At 36.1% G+C, this 19,365-nt stretch overlaps 1 protein-coding gene across 1 annotated transcript in view; it reads left to right on the forward strand.

Moving 5' to 3' along the window:
- Positions 1-247: 247 nt before the first annotated feature.
- TTC3 (tetratricopeptide repeat domain 3) overlaps positions 248-19,365 on the forward strand; it is a 108,127-nt gene continuing 89,009 nt past the window's right edge. Inside the window, exons 1-10 of the mRNA XM_045540657.1 lie at positions 248-2,255; positions 4,835-4,989; positions 5,420-5,462; positions 5,777-5,927; positions 6,375-6,462; positions 7,344-7,397; positions 8,386-8,506; positions 10,753-10,838; positions 12,120-12,214; positions 13,316-13,378. Of these exons, the coding sequence (XP_045396613.1) occupies positions 4,846-4,989; positions 5,420-5,462; positions 5,777-5,927; positions 6,375-6,462; positions 7,344-7,397; positions 8,386-8,506; positions 10,753-10,838; positions 12,120-12,214; positions 13,316-13,378 (845 nt within the window). The 5' untranslated portion in view covers positions 248-2,255; positions 4,835-4,845. The remainder of the gene's footprint in view (positions 2,256-4,834; positions 4,990-5,419; positions 5,463-5,776; positions 5,928-6,374; positions 6,463-7,343; positions 7,398-8,385; positions 8,507-10,752; positions 10,839-12,119; positions 12,215-13,315; positions 13,379-19,365) is intronic.

A 19,365-nucleotide genomic window follows, 5' to 3' on the forward strand; every position in this document is an offset into this window, starting at 1 on the left:
TGACCTCTAGTGATCCTCCCACCTCGGCCTCCCAGAGTGCTAGGATTACAGGCGTGAGTCACCGCGCCTGGCCAACAATTATATTTTTAATTCTAAAAGTTCCACTTGGTTCTTTTTGACATACCCAATCGTTCTTCATGGTCTCCTGTTGCTTGCTCATTTTTGTGAATCTATAGCTATTCTGTAGACCGTATCAGGCAATCCCAATGTCTGATATCCTTGGTGGGGGGGTGGGCTGGGGTCTAAACTTACTGCTTATTGTTTTGTGTTGTCTCTCCCTCATGGTGGCTGTCACCTCCTGTACTCCTTGATCATTTATTATGAACTCCAATTTGAGTGATCTTTGTGGGAATCTTGAGAGTCTAGTTTGGGCATGCTTTCTTTCTGAAAGCATTTATGTCAGCTTTGGCTTGGAGCCAGGGAGTTTAACTGGGGCCACACTTCAGTTCTTACTTTTTGCTTCTGGCCCAGGGCTCAGTGTCCTGATTCCACCACCACTGCTTTACTGGTACCACAACTGTACTCTTGACTGCTAGGTTTAATTTCTAGTTCAAGGTTTGTTGCTGTTGGGGGGGTGAGGGTAGCTTTAAATGTTCCCATATTTCTATGAGCTCAGCAAAAACATCTAAAAAGTATTTCTTTTTTAAATCTAGGATCTACTTTTTTTTTTTTTGTAATTGTAGAGTCCCCCAGAGTAACTGGTTCACCATAACTGATAGGATTAAAAGTTCTTTATTTTAATATTTAATTTTAGTAGTATATTTATTTTAGTTTGTATCAGAAAAATCTGTCATAGCAAACATAGGATTTCCTGGTGATATTAAAATTTCTATTAAAGCAAGTTTACATCTAAGTTAAAATTTTAGTTATTCTAAAGAAAATTATTGAGTAAATAACAGTACAGGTAACAAGTGTATTACACAGTGTATCCTCTGGACTCATAGTGACCCCACTGAGATAAAACCTGTGATGACTGAACAGTGTGAAAACTACTGTCAAAGCTATGGTCAGGGTGCTCTGGACTTACAGAGAAGAGGTGCACACATAAACTTGGTGGTAGTGGGAAGATCAGGAAATGCTTCCTGGGATTCAGTATTAAGGACTGGTAGGCATGAGGTGGTTGTAGAATAAGATTTGTTTAGTAAGGAAGGGCATTTGGATATGACTGGCTTCTAGGTTGTGTGTCATGGAGTGACTGGAGAGAAAAGCAGGACTAGCATCAAAACAGGCCTTCTATGTTTATAGTAGGGAGGTTGGACTTTATTCTGAAGATGAAGGGAAGCTATTGAACAGTTTTAAGCAGTAAAATGGTATGATCAGAGTTTTAGAGGATGCTAAGATTGACCAGTTAGGAGACTGCTTTAGTTAGTTCAGGAGAGAAAAGATGAAGGTACAACTAAGGCAAGTGGCACTGGGCATCAAGAAGTGTATGTGTGCTAATTTTAGATTTCTTAGGGAAGTAGAAATGACAGGACTTAGTGGTAAGTTGGATAGAAATGTTGAAGTCTGGGGAGTCTAGATTGACTCCCAGGTTCTTGGTTTGGGTAATCAGGTGGCATGTAGAGCAATTAACTAATAAACAGCATACAGAAAGAGGAAAGAACTTGGTTTCATTTGTTTGTTTTTGAGGAAAAAGATGTTTGTATTTGAACTTACTGAATCTGAGGGGCTTGTGGGACATCTTGGTTAAGATCCAGAAGTAGTTGATAGGGAGGTTCTAGAAGTCAAGAGATGCAACCCAGCCTGGGGAGATTTGGAAGTCTTTCAGCAGTTGGAAGTTTGGAAGCAATTGTTTCCTATAGTGCAGTATGAGATAATTTAAAATGGTACATAGATAAACACTTGAAAAATTTTTAATAGGTAAGAATTTAATGTGTATGAAAAACATAACTTGCACATCAAACCTATGATACCATGGACATTATCACTTAGGCCAAGTGAGCTCAATAAAAGGGAAATATTAAGTAAAATACATGTAACATGTGGAAATGGCAAAAATCATGGTGAAGCTATGCAAATGATGGAAGTTCAGAAAGTGTTGTCTTAAGCCATGGGTGTGGTGGATGAGGTCACCCAAGGAGAGAGTAAGAGTGAGAAGAAAAGAGAGTTGACATTTGGGTGGCAGGGAATGGAGAAGAAGAGCCCATGAAGGAGACTGAGGAAGAGCAGCCAGACGAATAGGAGGAGAACCAGGAGAAGATGGTCTTTGGAGTCCAAATGAAGAGTTCTGAGGAGGAAGTGGTCCACAGCGTCAAGTAAGTTGTAAGCCAAAAAGTGCTCTTTGGATGTAGCAATTAAGGTAGACAACTTAGATGGAAGCATCTAAATAGTGGATTTTAAAAAATACTCACCTAGTATTAATGTTAATGATAGCTGGTATTTGCAGCATGTCCATATGCCCAGTACTCTTGTAAGCACTTTACATGTGTTAACTGATTAATCAGGTAGGAGGTATTGTTATCCCCATTTCACATATGAGGAAATGGAAGCACAGAGAGGTTAACTTGCATAAGATCACCTGGGAGAGCCAGGATTTAAGGCCAGGCACTCTTGGCTGGAGTCCATTCTCTTAACCAAATTGCCACATCGCCTCTCTAGTTAAAACAAAACAGAAAATAAAAATTACACCAGTGTCGTAATTACAGTACAGTTGGTGCTGTGTGTTGTATTGAGTGAGATCTGTTAGGCTTGAATGACCAGCGTCATGTCACGATGGTTCAGTCTGCCAGGTATCAGCACATTAATTGTATTGTAATTGACGCCATGATGTGTAGGCTGAGACAGTTCTTGGCTCTTTCTGTATTTATATATCAAAAAAGTTTATAAGACAAGTGAGTTTAAAAGTATATATATTTTCTAGGGTAGCATATGTCCTACATTATGTGCCATACTTTGGGTGCTTTGGTGTCTTATTTTTTCTGGTCATTGTTCACTTTTGGAGTAAATTTTTAAACTTCTGTAAGTATTGTTCATGCAGAACAGGTCAGGCTGTAGACATAGATAACTAATCTATTGTAGAAGGTCATTAATGACCTTATTGAGAGCAGTTTCCCTTGAACGGTAGAAGTGGAAACCAAATCGTAAGGAAACTGAAAGTGGATGAGAATAGAGGATTCGGATGAGAGAAAAAGGAAGGAGAGTTGTTGATGAGGTTGAGGAATGGCTGTGGTAGGAGACAGGGAAGACATGAGCCGTAATGACCCTTGGCTGTGGTGAGAGGGGAGCTGATCAGAATGAGAAATTTAAAAACTGGCTTAGACTGGGGTAGTGATCTGAGGTGTGGTCCTGGGGAGGAAGAGCCTAGTGAGGTGGGTAGTGAAGTTCATGTTAGTTGAAGAGGTAAACTGCGAGGCTAGGGTATTATCTGCATGGGCCTTTATGTGGCTGGGATGATGGTGGGATTTGGAGGAAAGAGAACACTGTGAACTAGTTGCCAGTGTTCTTGAAACATGACAGTAACCAAGAGGTAAATAGGTGGCAGTGATGGAAAAGTAGATATAGTGAAATAGAGTGTTTGAGAGAAGAGACTATGGAATCAGAGGACTGGGTCTGAATCCTTCCTAGCTTGATGACCTTGAGCAAATTATTTAATTTTATTGAGAATGTTTTCCATCTGTACAGCAGAGATGATGATAATTGGTCCTGCCAAGAAGAATTGCTGTGAAGATTAATGAGATGATGCATGTGAAACATTTGGTACAGTATTTGACACATAGTACAAAGAGTTTGCTAGGAAAATTTTTACTGTTCTTCACTTCTGACATTGTGGAATTTTTATACAGCAAATTGGATAGATTGATTAAAGAAATAGATTTGTATTTCAAGGACTGATGGTGGTCTTGCTTAGGAAAAAAGAAACTTGGTTTGTCCCAATAATGGGATATAGTGGTGATGTGAAGAGGTATAAGGAATGGAGTTAATGATGTGCTGGTGATGACAGGAAGAGAAGGCCATTATTTGGGCAAGAGATAGAAGTAATAAATGCTGTATTTTTCAGTGATGTTTAGGTTTTGATAGCTATAAAAATCCCTATTATTGAACTTTCTTCAGGGGAAAAAAAAAGACCTTAGTCTGAAACTTCAGCCCTAATTCCCCTTTCCTCCATTGAAGTATATATAAAACATGGCTTTTGATAACGTGATGGGTTTTTTCTCTTTGCAATCTAGCAGTGCTGTGTGTTGCAGTGGTTGTGAGGTGTTAGGAGGATGGAAGGTCTGGATGTGGCCTTGGGGAGGCAGGAGATTGACAGACTCACCCTGTACCGCTCTAGCCTTGCTCCTTTGCCCAAGATAGAAACACTGAAAGATGGACAGTAGAGTATGAGCAGCTGATAGGAAACGATTTTCTCAGTGGAGTCAAGATTTAGTTCAGGACAGGAGATTGAGAATATAGTAGAGTCTGTGTATGATGAAGTGGCACATTACAGAGTGCAGTAGATGTAGGTGGGGTACAAGCGCAGTAGTGGGAAGATGTTTTTTCTTCATTCAACAGTTATTTGAAGGCTTACCATGTGCTAGGCACGTACAAAAATAAGATGCCTTTAATTATCTTCCATCTAAAAGGAGACACGTTAAACAGATTAAGTTAGAGTAGAGATGGTGAATATGTGAACCTAAGGAAAAGAAATAGATTAAACTATTGGGGGAGAGTCAGGGGAAAAGGAACAGCAGAATGGGGATGAGAATCTTCCAGAGCTCAGTGTTCTGATTGAAGTTACTTCTTTGGGGCATAGCTTCCAGGTATTTTTCTAATAAGCCATAGAAGCCAGGAAAACTGGTTCTCAGATCATCGCAAATGATTTAATTATTGATTTGGGTTTGTATTGTTTCCTTAGGATCGTGCACCATGGACAATTCTGCTGAGGGAGATTGCGCTGTAACAGATTATGCCTTGTTAGAAGATTGCCCTTATGTGGATGATTGTGTCTTTGCTCCTGAATTTATGACTGATGATTATGTTCGTGTGACTCAGCTTTACTGTAATGGGTTGGTAAGTAGGTTTTTTAATTTTTTGCTTTGGACATTATGTCTTAAAGGTTTTCTGGTTTAGTTTTCTTAGTAAAGATGTTTTTGTGGTATATTGGTTTTGACATGGAGGTATACATGCTTTAAGAGGTGGTTTCAGAAGGGAAGGTAACAGTGACTCTACAATAAGAATCTGATTGCCAGAGAAGGAGTGATAGTGAAAAGTGGTTTTCTGACTGGGGCTTAGAGACGCTCTTAGCGAGAGCCATAGAATCAAATTGAGGAAATACTATGAAAAAGGCCTTAAATTAAGACTCATTGGCTGAAGATATGTTCAAAGTGTAAATGTACACTGAAAATTTTCAGTTTATTTCCGATAATCCTTACATTAAAAATCAAGAACTGTAGTTTTGTATTTTACCAGATACAAATCAAAAGAATTTTCTTCTTTCTAGGGTATGCAATATAAAGATTATGTCCAAAGTGAGAGAAATTCAGGTGAGTACACTGGTGTTTTAATGTCAGTTTATTGAAAGGCTGTAAAGGGATGTCCATCCATCTAGTCATATCAACGTAACAGATTTATATATCTTTTAAAAATGTATTCTTACTATTTTTTTCACTAGAAACCAAAACTTCTTGTTAAAATAGAGTTTTAGCCAGCATTTAAATAGTCTTAACATCTAACAGGTTAAAATATATCCTCCATTCATTTCTTTCCATATCCATTTTTACCTTGTTACTATTAATAGCATTGATTCATTCCAAAATGAGGTACAGATATTAATTTTAAACTTTTTTTTTAAATTAAGAATTTGACATCTGCAGTATATGGTGTAATAAACCAATTTCTGTTCTGCAAGATTATTGTGATGCCATTAAAATAAACATATTCTGGCCACTTCTGTTTCAACATCAAAATAGTTCTGTAATATCACGATTGCATCCCTGTCTGGAAGCCAAGTAAGTTACTATATGTTATTCATTTTGTATGAACAGTGAGAAGTATGTTGCCCAGTCCTGACGAATGCCAAGTACAATGGAAGGCTTATGTCTTATTCTTGTTCAATTTTACTTTTCTTTGGTAGAAAGAGAAACACTTGGGATTTGCATATGAGTGAATAACTGTAACATTATAATCCATCCAATTCTGAATAGTATCAGATGGTAGACTTGAAGCTGAGTCAGGAAACATTGTTGATTTATAAATATTGGTGTTATAGTATAGAAGAGAGAAAAATATGTACTACTTTGTCCACTTAATAAACAGCTTAGTTATTGTCCTACAGTGAAGAAAAAAAGACTTAATTTTTTTCAGTAGTTTGAGATACAACATGTAGTTAAGCATAAAGTTCAATGAATTTGTACATATGAGAACCTAATCTTTTAAAAAATAAATTTGTCTTTAAGCAATTCTCGTGCTTCTGAGATAAGTTTGAAGAAATTACAACATCTTGAGTTGATGGAAGATATTGTGGATTTGGCAAAGAAAGTTGCTGTAAGTGGTAGAATGTAGGTTTTTTTCACCCCTATTTAAAGAATATAAATATTTATATGGTGTTAGGTCCATATTACTAGTTGGTAGGAGTTAACAGATAATGATTTTAGTTTTGGTTAACCTGAGATGATTCTGCCATCCATGAGTGTGTGCTCAGTATTCGAGAGGTAGGGAGATGGCTGCTGTCATGGTTCTGACATGCCATGTTGGGGACCAGAACTGCTGCTTGTCATTAAAGGATAGGAGTTGGAATTCGTCACATATCATAGTGCGCCCTGGTTCATAGAAACCTTTGTCACAGGTTCTGAAAGTGATGAGCTCTGTCTTTTGACATAAAAACACACCATCTCAACAAATATTTTGTCTTTGGGGTAGGGGTAGACTTTACCAGGGCAGATTTGAAGAGGTGTCCTTGTACTATGTTGGGGTTTTTTTTTTATTGTTCTTTTTTTTTTTTTTGAAAGCCATTTGATAATTTTTCTTATTTCAATTTGTTATGGAACCAAGTGTTGTTCTTGGTACTATTCTGATTGCAAACTTAAGTTTGGAAAGGGCATTCTGATGTTTATTTCCTACTGGTAATCCTTTGCAGTAACATACAAGCCACTGTATCTTTGTTAAAAAATCTAGGTGCAATGAACTTCAAAAATCTACAGGTCTAAAAGTTACACTAAATCATTTTAACACTAGAAAACTATGGAAGACTATTTGTGAATTCTTGTTTTAGGGTCTTTAGGGTAAATTTGGTCATGTGCTTGTGGGAAGTGTACTGCTATGTACTTATAGTAGTATTCCTAAAATGTAGGATTTTTTTTCTGTTAGAAAATTCAGGTATAATTGACTGAATAAGGAAAAAAATATATTTTGTTTTTATTTTTCAGAATGATTCTTTCCTTATTGGAGGCTTATTGAGAATTGCTTATAAAATAGAAAATGTAAGTTTAAAACGTAGAATCCACACCCACTGTGAATAAGTGGCAATGGTCACACTGCTCATTTCCCTGTACATTGAGTCCACATACTTGCTGTTTTATAAGTAATATTTGGTAATGTTTATTTCTATATTTTCTTTATGCATTCTCTTCGATTTGGGGGTTTGCATCATTTTCATTGTTTTTCCCATATATGTAGTATGATTTTGAGTCTCTTTTACAAGTTGATTCTTCTCTTTTAGATTATATACCTAGCTTATGTTCCCCCAAATGAAATTATTAGACCCCTGGTATGAATATTTTTGATACGTAATTACTAGGTAATCTCCAGATTTAATGATAAACCAATTTTTAATGCTACTGGTGACATAAACATCTATATGTTTCTCTAAAGCTTTATACCAACATTGGTAATTCAACTATTTAATTTCTGAAGTTATTTCAGACATTAGAAGTACAAATAACATTTCTGTGAATTTTGACCCTTCATAAAGATGATTGCACTGAGTCCCCATGTGGCCAGCCACATATCCTCGTCTTGTTGTTAATCTCCTTATTCTTCTGTTTGCCACAGACTATGTAAAACATGTAGTCCATTTGATAAACCTTAATCTATACCTTTAATCTTGAGGTGAGGATGAAAGTCCTAGTTTAGGTAAGTTCTGAGAACCCTGTCCACTTTTTATTGTACTTCCCTGCTACTGCAGGCGGCCCCTTGCCAGGTTGTAGACCTCAAATTCCAGGTCTGTAATCACTGCAGAAGCATTTTGAGCTCTGAGAGCAGCCTGAGGTCACCTGAACATGTAACATATGTGAGTCCATGGTATCTGTTAACTTCTATGTCAGAGTCTGACAGCTCTAGGTTGCATGCTGGGGAAGTAAAAATACAGAGTTGCAGAAGTTTTGTATTAAGGGTCTGAAATACTTCTATAAGGTAAATTTGCTTAGAATTAATACCCAAATCCCATTCTTCATTCCTTTTTTGAAACAGAAAATCTTGGCAATGGAGGAAGCTTTGAATTGGATAAAATATGCAGGCGATGTAACAATTCTAACTAAATTAGCGTCAGTTGACAGTTGTTGGCCTATGTTAAGTATTTTCTTTACTGAATGTAAGTATAAGTCCTTACTTACTTAATAAAAATTGTTACTTGACTCAGTTTTTAAAGGTATTATTTGGGAAAATGGAATGTGTAGTTATGTGATTTCTGATTTATCTTAGGATTTTAAAAAATATTTTTCTCTTGTTATATATCCCTGAATAAGAGAACTTTAACCTTGTGATTAGTTTTATTCTGTATTTCCTGTCTTAATTATTTTTATGACATACTTTTTAAAATTTTACTTAATGGATGCCATATGTTTATATATATATTATTCAAAGAAGGAAACCGCAACTGGGTTCATGTATTCTTTCATAAGAAAAAGTAACAGAAGCTAAAATTGTGATTTTCATTTTCCTGATGAATCTGCAATTCTTTTATGTATGGGGAAACTGCCTTACATATGTCTTTTACTTTGTGAAATGTTTTTCTTTAAAGCATATGAATCTCAGCAGTGTTTTTGTAGAATAGTTATAGGAATCTTGAAATGGGAAAGGTTTGGCCGTTTAGTAGATCCTGACCAATAATTTGCCATCTCCATTGAGAAGACGACAAATTTAGCACTATTTTTTAAAAATTTATTTTTTAAATTTTTATTTCTTTAGAGACAGGGTCTTGCTCTTTTGCCTAGGCTGGAGTGCAGTGCCACAGTCATAGTTCACTGCAGCCTCGAACTCAAGTGATCCTCCTGCCTCGGCCTCCTAAGTAGCTGCGACTACAGGCGCATCACCGTGCCCAGCTAATTTTTTTCATTTTTTTCAGAGATGAGGTCTTGCCATGTTGCCAGGCTGATCTCAAAGTCCTGGTCTTAAGTGATCCTCCCACCTTGGCCACCTGAGTACCTGGGGTTACAGGTGTGCGCCACTCCCCTGGAAAATTTTGCATTTTTAACCTAAGTACTAAAGAAGAATTAAATGAAGACAGATCTTTCTCATAGGTTTATTAGACACTGGGATGTGTTACACTGATCAGTGTTGTTCTTGTCATTGTTTTGGAGGCCTTTAATTTTAGGCGATTTTATGGTAGAAGATGAGAAGCACCTGTAGGCACATCTATGTAGGCTCATTTCTGATTCTCTTTCTTCTGTATAATAGCCTTGCAAGGTGGCTGCTACTATCCCTAATTTAGAAGTGAGCACACTAAGATTTTGAGAGGTTAAGTGGTATTTCTGAAGTCTAGTAAGTAGCAGAACCTAGATGAGAAATCAGGTTTCTCTGATCTGAAAGCCCAGGTTTTCCTGCGGTCATCCTACTCTGTACCTGCCAGGGCTTTTCTTGAATCTTACATTTTAGGTACTCCTTTCACCTTGGAAATGAATACGTTTGCTACAGGCTTAACTAGAGTTTTGTTGCAATAAAAATATTTTTTTTCTACTTTTTAAAATCCTTTTTCTATAACAGCTTAAAATGCAGAAAATGACACGATAAACTTTTGACATAAAGTTTGGTTACTTACTGCATTTTAATTTATTAAATTTCTATAAGAATAGTATTTCAGATAACTTCTCGTTGTAACATTTTATTTATGAGAGTCAAGATACTGAATGAAGACATTTTAAATTCTTTGTTACAAGTTGAGCATCAAAAATCTGAAATTTGAAATGCTCCAGGATTTGAAACTTTTTGAACTTTGATATGATGCTCAGAGGAAATGTTCAGTGGAACATTTTGAATTTCAGATTTTAGGATTTGGGATGCTCACCTGGTATAATGCAAATAATCTAAAATCGAAAATACCTGAAATATGAAACACTTCTGGTCCCAAGTATTTTGGATAAGAGATACGCAACCTGTATGTTAAATTCATTTTAGAAAGTAGTTTCCACGTTTTTGTTTTTATACATTTTTATTGAACATTGTGCCTGGTATACCACAGGTACTTGACAATGTTTGTTGAATTGGCTTTAAGTAATGATGAGGCATATTTGGAATATATTCTGACAGAGCATTTGTTATAAATACAGTTACAACTAATGTAATAATAAATGAGTTTTTTTAATTGCTAGAAATAACTGTGAATAGATTCATAGCAAACAGTAAATCCAATGTTTTCTGTAACATTTTATCAATTTACATTTTTACTGTATTATTTAATACACATAAAAGATTACAAGAAACATATGCTATTTAGAAAGATTAGTAATGTAATGAACTTTATAGACTCACCTACCCTAGCTAAAAATTAGAATATTATCAACACTAATTTGTTTTTTTAACAAATATTCTCTCTCACTCTCTCCTAAAAATAAAATTTAGACAAGTATCACATAACTAAAGTTATAACAGAAAACTCCAATTTGCTTGAAGAGTTTAAAGCCCAAACTTGTGCGGACTGTATAGAGGTGAGGAAAAATATTTACTTGTAAATATGTTATAAGATTTGCCTGTTAGAACTTTTATCAGAGGAAGTTAATAACAAAACTGCTCTCTGATGGCATACGAGAACTATTATAAAATTGAATGACATGTTTGAGTGAAATTTTCAATAGATTGTGATTTGGAATTTTTTTTGAAGAAATATCTTGATCAGAATTTTCAAATGATTTTTAAACAGTTAGTTGAAAATTAAAATCTGGTTTTTTTCAACTAAATTTTTTTTCTCTGGAGACAGGGTCTCACTCTGTTGCCCAGGCTGCAGTACAGTGGCATGATCATAGCTCATTGCAGGCTCAAACTCCTGGGCTCAAGCAGTCCTCCTGCCTCAGCTTCCCAAGTAGCTGGGACTACAGGCACGTCACCATGCCCACCCAGCTAATTTTTCTTATTTTTTGTAGAGATTGGGTCTTATTATGTTGCCTAGGCTGGTCTTGAACTTCTGGCCCCAAGCGATCTTCCTGCCTTGGCCTCCCAAAGTGTTGGGATTACAGGTGTGAGCCACTGTGCCCAGCCAACTGGTCTTTCAGTTAGTTGAGGAAATGTAATTTTCTTTGGTAACAGCTTTATTGAAATATAAGGCACATGCCATCCAGCTCACTCATTGGAAATATGATCTTAACTCAATTTTAAAAAAGGATTTAGGAAAACATTTAATGTTTTATTGAATTCTCTAACTAAAGCGATTGATATGATCCAGTTTAATTACTTATTTTAAAAAATTTGAATGTTTGAAGTGAAAAGTTTCAGTTATAGCTGTAGCATCTTTCATATATATTCTTGCTAACCTGCTACCTCATTTTTTGCAATTAATCTTATCAACATTGCCTGTGTGTTATTGATTTATATATTTTTTAAGCATTAAGATTTATTGAATAATATTACATTTACTAACCTAAAGTTAAATTTCTACTTTGCATCTGCCTTTTACTCTGCTGTACTTTACTGATAAGGTATATTTAAAAATGAGTCTACCAAATACTGCACACAGTTTTTAGTAATTAATCATGTGATGGTTTTCTTTATTTTTTAGTATTCCTTTAACAAAGTTAGTATTGAGTCATTAGAGAAAGGTTTCTTTAAATGTATATGCCAAAATATTGGGTATTGCATTCTCATTTTGTACATAAATAATCCCCTAGATTATTTCTGATATCAAAGATAGAAACCCAGATCCATTTTTCCTAGGTATTGAGTCTTGATTATCTTTGGAGCTAATCGATGGGTCTTCTTTCACCTTGGTTTCTCAGCAAGGAGAACTAATGAAAATGAAAGGAAATGAAGAGTTTGCCAAAGGAAGATTTGATATAGCTATTATCTATTACACCAGAGCCATTGAATATAGGTAAGACCAAAATAGAACAGTGAGATTATTTTTATGTGGCAGATCAAGTTAGAATGCTACGCAGGAGAAATAAAAGCAAGATGAGGAATTGGAGAATATCATTTAATTTGCTGTGCAGAATAGATTTCCTCATCTTTAGGCATTAGAACCATTGGAGGTGGCCTGAGTATATGAGCCTAGTCAAGTAGTATAACTCAAGCAAGTCTGGCAAAATTGTGCCTTTGGTTCTGTCCTCCTCCATTTTCTTTCATACTTTCCAGTACAGAGTCATTTATTCTGTCTTGTTCTCATTTTGCCATCAACCAAGTCCTTCCAAATTATTAACTGATCAAAAAGAGGTAGCACTTAAGACGCCACCCATTCAGGGGTTTTTGCTTCCTAAGACATAGCTTTTATAGGATAATATTGGGAATGATTGAGAAAATGCATGTGCCCTCTGTATGTACCTTGTCTTCTTTGTTCAGCTGCTAGATTTTATAGTTTTCCTTCAGATGTGCCGCATCAGCTGGGCCACCTAATATCATAGCAGCCTTTGGAGGGTTCTCTGTAAACACTACTCTCTTTCCTATCTTGCCCATCTCCTCAGGGAACGCATGAATCCAGTTAGCATGCCACGTCTAAAAGTCTGCTGCTCTGTTCTTTTGAGGAAGAGGTGGAGGAAAGGAGAAATAAATCTCACCACACATAGATAAAACTAAAAAGAACAAAATTTGAAATGAAACTATTTAAGTTACTGTTCCAGTTTGCAGGCTTTGTTTCTTTGTCACAGAAGCACAGCCTGACTTATATAATCTTATCCCCTAAAGTTACAGCATGTGTTGTAGTTTGGTAGCTCTTTAATGTCTCATCTGATCCTCACAACAGCCCTGTGAATTAGAGCAAGTAGAATTATCTTTCTTTTGAACACAGGGGAGTTTAGGTTGGTTTGAACAAGGTTACTTAAGTTAGAATTGAAGGAACTGGGACTTAGTTAAGATTCCAAATCCTCTGCCATACAGATCCAAAGTCTAAAAAAAAATTTTCATTCGTGTGTTTTCTGTGTGGTTTTTGTTTGTTTCATGTGTAGTGTGTTTTACTAACTAAACATTGTTTCTTTTTAAGACCTGAAAACCACCTTCTTTATGGTAACAGAGCTCTTTGCTTTCTTCGTACTGGACAGTTCAGGTAAATTCATTAAAGTATCCCAATCACTGAATTGCTATGCTAAATACTCATTTCTGGGAAGCATTTCTGTTTTGCAGGTATGCAAGAAAATCCTTGAATAGTTACTTGACAGAAATACTTAAATGGTTTAAAGAGGGCACTGTAGGCTTTTTGTATAATAACAACAGTGACGGTGGCAGCTGTTCTGATTGAGTGCAAACATGTTATACATTATTTTAAGTGCTTTACGTATGTTATTTAATTCTCATAGCATCTGTAATAGGTAGGTAATGTTATTCTCCACATTTAATATGTGGACCAACTCATACCACTAGTAAATAGTTATGTCAAGATTTGGACACAGATCCGATCTGATGATCCCAAAGTCTGTGTTTATAACACCTATAATATATTGCCTCCTTTTGCTCTTAGTTAACCTATAATATATAGACTGAAATAAGCATTTTTGTTGTATTTTTTTTCTCTATTTATCTTGGTATAAAAAATTAAGTAAATGTCCTTCATAAGTGAAAGAGAGCAAAAAATTTTAATGGTATAAGAGTGGAATCATAATTAATTCTTAGTTCTTTATGTTGAATTTGAGCTGAACTTTTTACCTGTTAGTTGAGAATGATTGAGAAAGACACTGCATTATGATTTTATTATTCCTTAGTTTAAAAATTTTAGGGCATAAAGTACAAACATAATACTGAGCAGTGTAGACTGTTGTATTTAATAATGTCCTGCCCTATTGTAAGAAAGGTTTAGGGTGGATTCAAGAATACATCCACACAGTAGAAGAATATTCAAAACAAATTAGAAAACCAATTTAGAGCCTGGGATCCTCAGAACAAAGCTGCGTGGGCATAAAGCCCTGCATAGATATTAGTTACAATTCATATTTACATCTGACCTTCTGTTGCCAAAATGAAACGGGAAAATTTAACAAGTTATATTATTCTCATTGTCCATAAAGAAACAGGTTACTAATTGCTTGGACGAAACCGTGTTTTCCTAGTGTTTAGTTTTGAAAGGAATTTCTTATGTGGCTTACAGGTAATATTAATTGAGTGATGGAGAAGAGAGTAATGTCAGCAACATCCTGTTCATAGCAAAAACTCCCTGAAAGTGCAATTTTGGGTTTCACAAACAAGTTTTTTGGTAAAATTTTCTCATGAAAGCATATATCAGTTGTTTTTCAATAAAAGCACTTTAGTTGGGATGTGGGAGGATGGGAGTGGGGAAGGTGTTGTATTCCAAGTATGTAGCTTTAAAAGTAACATTTATTGTGTTTTTCTTTTATTATAAACAGAACACATTCTCATGGTAGAAAATTTGGAAAATACAAGAGTTTAAAAAGAAGAAAATAAAAATCACCAGTAATCCAACCACCTTGGAGAATACCGCTGTATTAACGTTATGCAGCTTTTAGATGGCTTAAGCCGTGGATAAACCGAGGCTATCTAGACTAGAGGAATGGATGGGCTTGACACAGTCTTCCATCAATACCACTGTCCTCACCTGGTTCTGACAAGAAATGAGCTGCAAATGTCTTTAGGTTACTGCCTCTGGCTAGGGCCAGAATTGCATATATTCTGTGCTGTTTGAAGGTGAATTTGTATGCTTTCAAGATCAGATGAATAGGTTGGCAACTTGGCTAGCCTCTTATGAAAACTGAGGCACCTATCTGAAACCTTGCCTGGTAGAAGGTCATCCCCTCTCTAGCTCCAAGAGCTGAGAGGCAAATCAGGGTGTTTCTGCTCTCTTTCATGAGTGTTGTATGTTAGACACACAAGGAGGATCCTCCTGAAACCCTGCTTCAACAGGTGAATCAAAGTAGAAATACAGAAGCCAGGTAGCATGGTGAGGGAAAGGCAAAGAGCAGAGTCATGGATCTGTCCTTGTACCTCTTTCCTGATGGTCTAGCTTGTGGTTTTAACACCATCTACATTTTCATTAGAGGCAGGTCAGCAGCATTGAGAACTCTGCGTTCCTTATTAGGCAATCAGTGTGTATTGGATGCCTGTTGACGAAGCGTTATGCCACACCAGTTTTGCTGGTGTTTCCTACCGTCTCACATTGTTTATATGATTTGCTCAATAACGTAGGGATCATGTTTTCAGTGTCCATAGTATATAAAACCTCTGATCAAGTGACTAGATGATGTGACTTAAGAACACATTGCTAGTAATTCACATGTGCAATTAACACAGGAGGACCCATGTCCTGTAAAGGTCTTTTAGCTGAATTACCAAGGATGAGATGTTTTGAAGCTCTCACATCAAAAGGATGCTAGATCTGCCATGGGAATTTGGCTGAGCAGCTGCAGGGACAGCTGGAGGTAAAGCATCTGCCCTTCCCCAGTTTGGCAAGGATGTACTCTGCAGCTGTTCCATGAGGCCAGGCTTCTTTGCTGTCTTTGAAGCAAAAATTGAGTTGTCCAAAGAGAACAGAAATGGAATATTTTAAACTAACAGAAAAGAAAGAAATAAAAGGATTAAAGTCATGAATGCTGAAATTTCTGAAAAAATTAAGTCCTAAAAGATGAGAAAATATAAATTGAAACATTAAAGAAAAAGATTCAATTTTAAAAGATAACTGACAAGATTAATTTCTAAAGTGGTAAAAATAATAATACTGTGTCTTAGAACATGGCTGTCACTATTCTGAGCACTTCACACATGTTAACTCATAAAACGCTCACAACCATGTGAGTTGGATGCTGCTGCCTCTTTTCAGATGAGGGAACAGGCATATTGAGGCCAGGCAAAGTGTCCGAGGACACTGGGTGAATGTGTTAGAGCCAGAACTTGAACCCAGGCAGCCTGGATGCAGCGTCTCTGCTACGACTCACTATGGAATGGTGATGGTAGAGTAAAACGGGAATGTGAAAGTTGAAAAATGAAAAATAAATGGTCCAAATAGTCAAACATTTATGAGGAAATTATTATCCTTACAGGACATGCAGATCAAAAAACTGAGTTTTTCTTTCATACCTGTCAAATTGGCAAAAATTTAAATGTCTTGTAATATCAAGTGTTTGAGAGGATGTGGAACAAACGAAACTTTCATACTCGGCTGGAGAAAGTGTAAATTGGTACAATCATTTTGGAGAGCAATTTGACAAAGTGAAGATGTACATACTCTGCAGCCCACTTCTAGGCTCATACCCTCCAAACTCTCAAATGTGTACCCAAGAAGATCTGTACAAGCCTTCATTATAGCACTGATTGTAAGAGTAAAGAAATGGAAACAACCTAAATGTCCATCAATAGGGGAATGGATAAATAAATTATGGTATATTCATACAATGAAACTCTATATGGCAGTTGAAATGAATGCAATGTTGAGTGAAAAAGCAGGTTGCAGAATGATTTTTACAGTATGGTGCCATTGATTAATGTTTTAAAACATGCAAAACAATGTGCATGTCCATAATTAACACAGAATATGTATGAAAAATGTTTTAAAAATGCATGGGCACGTTAAACACCAGGGAGTGGCTGTCTCTGGAGAGAGAAGAAGGGAAAAGGAGAGATGGGAGGAATGGTACACTGTGGATGTCAACTGCAGCAAACTTCTGCAAAAAGAGCTGAAGTAAATATGGCAAAATGTTAATATCTTACTAAGTTGGTACACAGTTGATAATGGGTGTTCATTTTGTTAATGTTATTCTCTGTACTTTCATGTATACTTAAATATTTGACAAAAAGAAAAAAGTAATTAAAAATGCATATGGCAAGAGGAACAAAAGAAAAACAAAAACAGTGATCACTAAATATCAAGGATAAAATAAGTGAAAAATGATCTTGAAGGGAGAGGAAAACAAATATTTTAAGTCCAGTGGCAGGGGTGGGGTGTGGGGAGCCTGAGGTGAGATACGTATGAGGAAACATGCTTCCTTCAGAAATGGTCAAATGGCGGTGGTGATTTTAATGCCAAAGTAGTTGTACAGTTTGTAAATCATACCATCTTTGGGTGGATATAAGTGAGGCCAAGAGCCTATCAAAACCCCTCTAGGTCTGCAGATCTTGCCCTTGGGACATGTGGGTGTGGGGGGCGTGGGTGGGGGACTGCGCTGCCACCTTCGCCCTGGGCCCAGGAGCTTCTCCCCTTTGAGTCCTTCAGGCTGAGGAATGTGTGCCTCCCAGGTCACCTGGCTTGGATGACATGTCCCTTTTATTCTGGTCTGGAAGTGTACTTTTCAAATACAATTTGGTAACTATAGGGCAGTTTGATGGTTGTAATTGAAGTAATCAGAAATTTTCAGTTGAGAGGAGAATCTAGAAAAAGGAATCAGGCATATCTGTAAATTGTGTAGTTACAGCAGCTTATGCAATATATATGATTAGGTTTTGCCCACTTACTGTTTAATTCATTTTTGTGGGACTCACATATGGCAAATTCAATTTCTATGGTGGAATGTGAACTGTGTGAGGGGAAATATAATTGGAGAAAAGGAAAGTTTAGCCTTGAATGGGTTTTTAATTTGCTTTTGAAAATCACATATTTTTTAAACTTGGTATTTACTTGACCTTTTGGTATTTATTTAACTATTTACCCATCATCTTATATTCCCTTCTGTCAGACCCCAACGGTAATTAGTAGCAGACAGGTAGACTTTAAATGACTCCTTTGTTTTTATTTTTTTGAATTTCTGTGGGACCACAGGGATAAAGCAACTCACCTGTGTGTGTTTCTGTAAACATTTCAAAAATTCGTGTGTGTGTGTGTGTGTGTGTGTGTTGGTTTGGTGATTTAATCTTCACTCTGCTTTCTGTGTGGTCTCTTTAGTTTTGCTTAGAAGATACTTAGAGTGTGCTTTTGAAGAAATACTTATTTTTTTAAATCTTCTTTGGGATGCACTCTTCTTTTCAAAAAGCAGTAACAAATGCACATGGTAAAAAATTAAGATTAAAAAAAGGGTACACTGAAAACCCTTGCCCAGCTCAGACCCATTCCCTAAGCTCTCCCTTCAGATCCTTGTGTTCCATATTATATGCCTGTACAAGCACTTACTATGTTGAACCAAATGAAATTGCCATTTTTGTAAGTTAGAATATAGGCAGTTTAATTTGATTTACTGTATCGTATGTGTATTCTTTTTCTTAATGGGTAGGAACATACACTGTTGTACATCTTGCTTTTTTATAAATATTGGAGCTTGTTGTATATCTGTATATAGAGATCTACCTTAATCTTTTTTATGGCTGCAGAGTATTTTACTCCATGGATTACTCACTTAATCCATTAGTTTATATTAGTGTACAGTTTGTATACATACTTGTTTTTATTTATAGATTTTTATTGTAGATTTTTTATTAATATGTATATTTCCAGTTTAAAAAGTTATATGTGACTATATAATGATTATCTTTTTATGTTTTACACTCAGGTACAAGTTTATCTGTAGGATAAATTCCTGATAAATTTCTTTTACTCCATTGATAGAGCATATATAATTTTAATTCCAGACAAAATCAGTTTTGATTAAAAATGTCTGTGTTTATTCAGTTGATGGTTATTAGTCACTGCATATTTGTCAGTGACTCACCATTATACCTGAATCCTGCTTTTGTAAGATCTAGAAACTTGGAGGGTAGCTGTTATTTCTTTTTTGATCTGGTCAGGTCCTGAAAGTAATGATTTAAAATTGAGGAGAAAAGAAAAGCAATAACCCTTTTATGGTTTGCAGAGTTCTTACATATTTATGTTGTGGTTTGAGAGAGTCAATAAATAGCATCTCCCTCCCTTTCTATGTCCAGAATCAGTTAAGAGATGGATGCTGAAGATGGGCAAATGGTGATCAAATAGTGCCTTCATTACTGATGTAGTTACTGGAGAACAAGGCCTTAAGTCTGATAGCCTAAGGGCTCATTACTATTAATAATTCACTTACAGTCATAGAACTGGGCAACAGAGGCTACTGTGAACTTTAAGCCTGGAAAAAAAGGGAGTCAGGTGTCCTGTTGATGTTTAAGTTCCCAGAAAATGAGAAAAAAGAGGCT

Source organism: Lemur catta, chromosome 1 (genome assembly GCF_020740605.2).
Source record: "Lemur catta isolate mLemCat1 chromosome 1, mLemCat1.pri, whole genome shotgun sequence".
Classification (NCBI taxonomy): domain Eukaryota; kingdom Metazoa; phylum Chordata; class Mammalia; order Primates; family Lemuridae; genus Lemur; species Lemur catta.